The following is a 6,239-nucleotide window of genomic DNA, read 5'->3' on the forward strand; positions in this document are numbered from 1 at the left end:
ATCTTTTTGATAAACCTCATTTCTTCTATAAAAAAAAGAAAAGAAAAGAAAATAAAACCACTGTATGTGAAAAATATGTGTATGGTTAGAAGATAATCTGATTTTAATTGATTTTGCTTTAGTCTTTAGTCCATATGATGTGTGTACATGAACACAGACTGCCCAAACACAGGCCATGCCTCAAAGAGCATAAATTATACATAGGGACGTGGTCACCTTATTCACCTTTCACAACTTTGGCATCCTATCCTCATCTCCTGATTTAAAACCTTTCTCAGACACACACCTTCACTTATATTAGTCACTCAATATAAAGGTACTTTATCATATTGTATTCAGAGGAAACAAAATTCATTGAACATTTGCAAAATCATCACAGGAAAAAGCCATGGCTCAAGCAATGTTGCTAACTGCTAGTGTCCCTTCTAGCCATGCAGGTGACCTCAAGAGATCAGAGCCATTGCTTCAAAGGATTAGACCAAAACCAATCTCTCATTTGTTCTTTTCCCCTCTTCCCACTTCATCTTCCTCTTCATATTGCCCTCTTACAACCGTTGCAGTCTTCAAGTCAAAAACCAAGGCTCCTGCCAAGAAGGTATTCATGTTTTTTTTTTGGTACCAAGCTAGGTTTCTACTTATTATTCCTAGTATTGCATTTTGGCCATTTCTAAGCTTTCTTGCCTTTTTATTTTTGGTCGTGACAGCCTGCAGCTGCTACCAAGCCAAAGGAAAAAGTTGAGGATGGGATTTTTGGCACTTCTGGTGGAATTGGATTCACCAAGGAAAATGAACTATTTGTGGGTCGTGTCGCTATGCTTGGATTTGCTGTAAGTATATGTTTATTGGACTTCATGAGTTTTTGACACATTTTTTGTTTAACCTAGTAGGCATAAGCTCATCAATTTGCTGTAAATATAAGACACGTGGCAACATTCTGTGGCCATTAGATAACATGGCAAATTTCTGTGGTTGTGAAATATTAGATAAACATGGCAAATTTTTGTGGTTGTGAAATATTAGATAACAGTTATAGAGTATGATTAATTATGTATATATTAACAATGCATACACTAGTACTTTTGAATGCAGACCACATAATCTCAATTAAATATAAACTTCATTTTTTAAATATGTTGCATGTACTTAAGGGTATCAGTATATACATAGTCAGTGTATACAAATATAAATTAAAAGATATTTGAATAATAGATAATATACGAATTATTTTTTTTTTTTTACTTCTGTAAGATTAATAAAGTAAATTAAGAGGTTTCCAAAGATTTAGAACTTCCATGACCGTGTTTACACAATTTTGCTAAATTAGTGAAATGAGTTAATTAAATTGTAATACAATCCCAAATTTTTGGTGAAGAACTAGAATGGTTTTGTGTTTCAAGGAGCCCTTGGTCAAACTGTACAAGAGTTAGATGATGTCATGGACAAACTTCAGCATTTTCACGGTTCATGTTAAGAAAAACTGTACAAGAGAATTCATCTACACTATGAGAAAAATGTCGTTTGATCTTTTGCTTTAATTTTCCACCTTAGTACTCGACAATTTGGTTTTTACTCTTAAGTTGCTGACAATTGATCAACAGGCATCCATATTGGGAGAAGCTATAACAGGGAAAGGAATTTTGGCACAACTGAACTTGGAAACTGGGATTCCAATTTATGAGGCTGAGCCTCTTCTTCTGTTCTTCATCCTCTTTAATCTACTTGGAGCAATAGGAGCTTTGGGTGACAGAGGTCGTTTTGTGGATGATGCTCCTGGAATTGAGGGAGCCGTTGTTCCTCCTGGCAAAGGGTTGAGGAGTGCATTAGGGCTCCGTGAAGGAGGTAAAGGGCACTCTCTAACCTATTACCTTTTATATATACCTCGAATAATTTTTGGGGCAATATGAGCATAGTAATTTTTTTCACTTAAGATACACATGCTTTTTTTAAAAAAAAAAAAACATCTTGTGTGTTTTGCTTAATTTCTCTTTATTGGACAAAAAATTTATTTGGGTTCAACGTAAAATGATTTAGCATTCTTAATTATTAGACTTTGGAACTTTAAATTGTCCATGCGATCCCACTTAGTTCTTAAACTTAATTTTTGGATACTTTACCTCTTAAAATATGAAATTGGTCAACTTTAGTCCATAAACTTCGAATTTGGACACTTTCTCTAATATCATTGTCTATCACTTTCTCAATTATGTATGTGTTAGCTGGTTAATTGACTATTAATTAGTTGAATAACTAATGTTCTGGGTTCAAACTAAAAGTTGATTTCATCATTTTCAATCCAGTCAACAAATAACCTTGTTATGATAATCAGATATAGTATGATAATAAAAACATTTGTCTGAGCCTTTAAAGTTCAAGTTTGGTCACTCTAAAGGTCAAATTGTTCTATAGTATATAGTTGCAGATTTTTTTAATGTATTGTTGAGTTCTATGTTATTTTAACATGGATTTATTATAATTGCAGGTCCTCTATTTGGATTCACCAAAGCAAATGAGCTTTTTGTTGGAAGATTAGCCCAGCTGGGCATTGCTTTCTCTATAATTGGTGAAATCATTACAGGGAAAGGAGCTTTGGCACAACTCAATATAGAGACTGGTGTTCCAATTACTGAAATTGAACCCCTAATTATATTCAATGTTGTCTTTTTCTTCGTTGCAGCAATAAATCCAGGAACAGGGAAATTCGTGACTGATGAGGAAGATGCATAACTGGATTTAGAATTGTGTAACAACTTTTATATAAGGAACCTGAGTTCTTTTTCTTCATTATATATAAATATAGATGTGTTGTATAGCCGTTGTTAACTTCAATGGTAGGGATCAAACTAGTTTCCTTGAGTGTGCACATGGCATGAATGATTTCAGTCAGATTGTCAGGGATAAATTAACTATTGTGGCTTCCAATTTTAGGCTTGATTATCAAGATCAAAAAAATTCCATCACTGATGTTCTGTTGAATCTCTTAGGCTGCTGCATGGCAGCTGATTGTGTGTTTCTTGGACAAGTTCATTATTTCAAGTATGGAAATTATAAAGATAAAAGGGGATTAAAAAAAAAAAAGCAAATCTGTTTGAATAGGTCTTGACTTTAATGCAGAATTTTCAAAATCTTTCTCTAGGTAGGTAAGAATTCTCAAAATTCGCGGACCATCCAAAAAGGCGATTTTGGATTTTTATTTGAAAAAAGTGATCTACAATAATCTAGTCGAAGAATCACATAGACATCCACCCCAAGTTTAGTCATTGCAAATTGAATTCCAATATGCAAAAATGGAATCTAATAAGCTTATGAATGAGGTTTCGTTTATCTAGCTTCTTGTTGACTTCATTTCTAATAATAAGGCAGGGCAGTTTTGTTAATTAGACAGGCCAAGTCTCATTTAATCCACCTTTTTGTTTGAATTCACTTTTAGTATACAATATGTAGTAAAATTATTGGTATCTCAACTTTTCTTCAAGAAATTGCACAACTTAAAAAGGTTTATTACACAGCCTGATTCCGTAGCGTGATAGTTACTAGCAGGTCCTATGATCAACCCCTGTGTGCTATCTTGCTGTGTATTCTTGAGACAATATTCTAAACAATTTTAGAGGATTAGTCTGGCCGAAGGTTGAGATATCCCTAAGTGAAAAAGTAAAATAAAAAGGTTGATCACCATAAACATTTTTCCCATTCTTTCCAATTTCTTAACATTGGCCAATCCGTTTGTCGAACAAGACCTTCACTATGCACCAAAGATATGGCCTATAGGGCTGAAACTTTGGGTGCAACTGAACAACACCCTTTGGTAAATCAGGCAAATGAAAGTCCAACCATGTTTTGGAGTGTAGACATTAGAGAATTTGAGGGAAATTTAACTGAGGAAGAACGGGAAAATGAAAAAGAAAATGAGAAAGTACTGTCATGTACTCATGTTTCTCTTGTTTTTATGTTATGAATATTTCTGCTTTCATCCTCTCTTAAAATATGTTTCCCCTTTTGTTACAGAAATTATTGAAACTTTTTACATTTTTTCTTTTTAACCAACGGAGGAGCAAGATTTAAGAAAAGGAAATGAGAAGTGAGGATTTGAACTTTTGGATTAATAACACTTTGCCTCCTGAAATATGGGGATAGTCACATTACCATCCTCAACTTTTAAAAATATACACTTCGCCTTTATGAAGACTAACCAACTTTGAAAATCTTAAGTCCATAAAAAAATGTGAGTGTTATGACTACATTGCTCTTTTGTTCTTGAAGTTATTTGTAGTTTACCATTATGCCCTTTTTTCCAAAGAAGTGAAGTTTGATTTAATGCCTATTTTTCCTCCTCTAAATTTAAAAATAAGTTACCTCAAAATTTAGAGGGGGCAAAGTGTGATAAATTTTTTAGGTGTAACCAGTACATTTTATAAACATTTTGACAAGTTAGTAGTTATTTATTCCCCACATTTTTTTGTTCTTGAAGTCCCTAGACCAAATTCACTGCTACATTTTTCACGGATTCTGTTTGCAAACATATGATATGCTAGCAACAAGAAAAAGGATTCTATTTCTGACGAGCTAACAATCAAAGGGGAGAAAATACAACTTGACCAATGCAATTGAAATTCATGTTTACGATCATCAAGCATTACTGCAGAAAACGCAAAAGTCGTATTGAAGGACCATTACTTATTTCACGATTTAAAAAAAAAAAAACTTGGTAGATGGTTCATTAGTAATTCAAACTATAAGGTAAGCACTTTTTTTTTGGGTTTTTTTTTATTTGTCTTGGTACTGTTTGTTTAAACGAAATAATTCTAATAGAGATGTATTCAAATGCAGAATGAGAGTTATTATAGATTTTTCATGTGGCTTGAACCTAAAATATGTAGAAATAGATTGAAAAATTGCAAGACAGATGCCATGAAAAATAAGGAAATGAAAGAGAGAACATAAAAGAATATAAATTGAGATCACAAGGAATTGGTATTATTTGGAAAAGTTGGGTGAGAGACTGAGCAATTTTGTTATGCACCAAAAGATAAGATGTCTGAAAGTAATTTTTTTAAGGTCACGTTTGTCATGTCACAATAAAATTGAGAATTTTCATACTTCTTTTGAGTTGACAAACTTTCTGAAAGGGCAAAGTGTGTATATTTTAGGTTTAAGGGGAAAGAAGTGCAACTAGAGAGGAGTTTCAGGGGTTAAGGTGTAATTAACCCTAACAAAAATATTAGCTTGATAAAAAAAAAAATAAAACTTGCAAATCAATTAGAAGATTTTAGGTTTAAGGGGAAAAGTGCAACAGGAGGAGTTTAGGAGGTTAAAGTGTAATTAATCCTTACAAAAGATTAGATTTATTTTTTTGATAGAAAAGATCATTTCATTTAATAAATCTGCAATAATGGCATAAAAGACGTCAAACAAACATGACACATATACATATATATTTGAAATCAATAGATACAATGTAGCTAAGAAATCAATACAAATAAAGATGACATTAATGCTTCTACATATTTTTCATTCGGATAAATCATCGTAACCAAATACATTAGTGCATGTTTTATGACAGTCAAATTTGATTAAAACTAGTTCAAGTTAAGGAGAAATTTAGATTTGACAATAATAAAAAAGATTGCAGATCTGAGAAATTTGATTTTAAATTTACAAAATCTCAACTTTCAGAAAAAAGATAAAAACTAAAATAACCCTCACAAGGAAAAACCCAAGAGAAAATAAAATTTTCACTAGAACAATTTATGGAAGAAAAAACTCTTATTAGGAGATTGTAAGAGAGAAGAATCTCTCACTAGAAAACCCTAAGAGAGAATTGATTCAAATAAGAGAAATTAAAAATTAGAGAGAGTATTCCTTCTCATGGGGAAAAGACTAGATTCAGCCCCTCTCCCATGAGAGAGATGAAGGAAATTTTGACTGAGATACTTCTACAGTGAAAGAGAAGAAAAGAGTTTTAGAGAGAAGGAGGAGACGCTCTAAAAAGAAAAACTTGCTAATTAGATAGAAAAAATCAGGTTACTCAACATCAAAAGTTTGACTAGATGAAACCTCAACTGATTTTAATTCAAATATACAACCGAGCCAACCTTTAACAAATTTTGAAAGTCATTGAGAAATTAATCAAATTTCCAAGACATTCTAATGTTTAATCAACTCGAACAAAAAATGTAAACAGATCAAGTGTCTAAGTCCTGAGTTCAACCATTCTAACTGAGTCAAATTTCAAAACTTGCTTA

At 32.4% G+C, this 6,239-nt stretch overlaps 1 protein-coding gene across 1 annotated transcript; it reads left to right on the forward strand.

Moving 5' to 3' along the window:
- The first annotated feature begins 299 nt into the window (after positions 1–299).
- On the forward strand, positions 300–2,973 carry LOC113748659 (photosystem II 22 kDa protein, chloroplastic-like). The gene is made up of 4 exons (XM_027292171.1): positions 300–595; positions 705–827; positions 1,599–1,839; positions 2,480–2,973. Exons 1-4 carry the CDS (start codon positions 389–391, stop codon positions 2,722–2,724), a joined length of 816 nt encoding a protein of 271 aa, XP_027147972.1. The 5' UTR covers positions 300–388; the 3' UTR covers positions 2,725–2,973.
- The last annotated feature ends 3,266 nt before the right edge of the window (positions 2,974–6,239 follow it).

This window comes from Coffea eugenioides, chromosome 10 (assembly GCF_003713205.1).
Source record: "Coffea eugenioides isolate CCC68of chromosome 10, Ceug_1.0, whole genome shotgun sequence".
Lineage (NCBI taxonomy): Eukaryota > Viridiplantae > Streptophyta > Magnoliopsida > Gentianales > Rubiaceae > Coffea > Coffea eugenioides.

Excerpts from the sequence above, each read along its gene's own strand:
- LOC113748659 (XM_027292171.1), top strand. The coding sequence starts at position 389 with ATGGCTCAAGCAATGTTGCTAACTGCTAGTGTCCCTTCTAGCCATGCA. Across the intron at positions 828-1,598 it reads TCGCTATGCTTGGATTTGCT|GCATCCATATTGGGAGAAGC; the intron begins GTAAGTATATGT and ends ATTGATCAACAG. Across the intron at positions 1,840-2,479 it reads ATTAGGGCTCCGTGAAGGAG|GTCCTCTATTTGGATTCACC; the intron begins GTAAAGGGCACT and ends TTATAATTGCAG.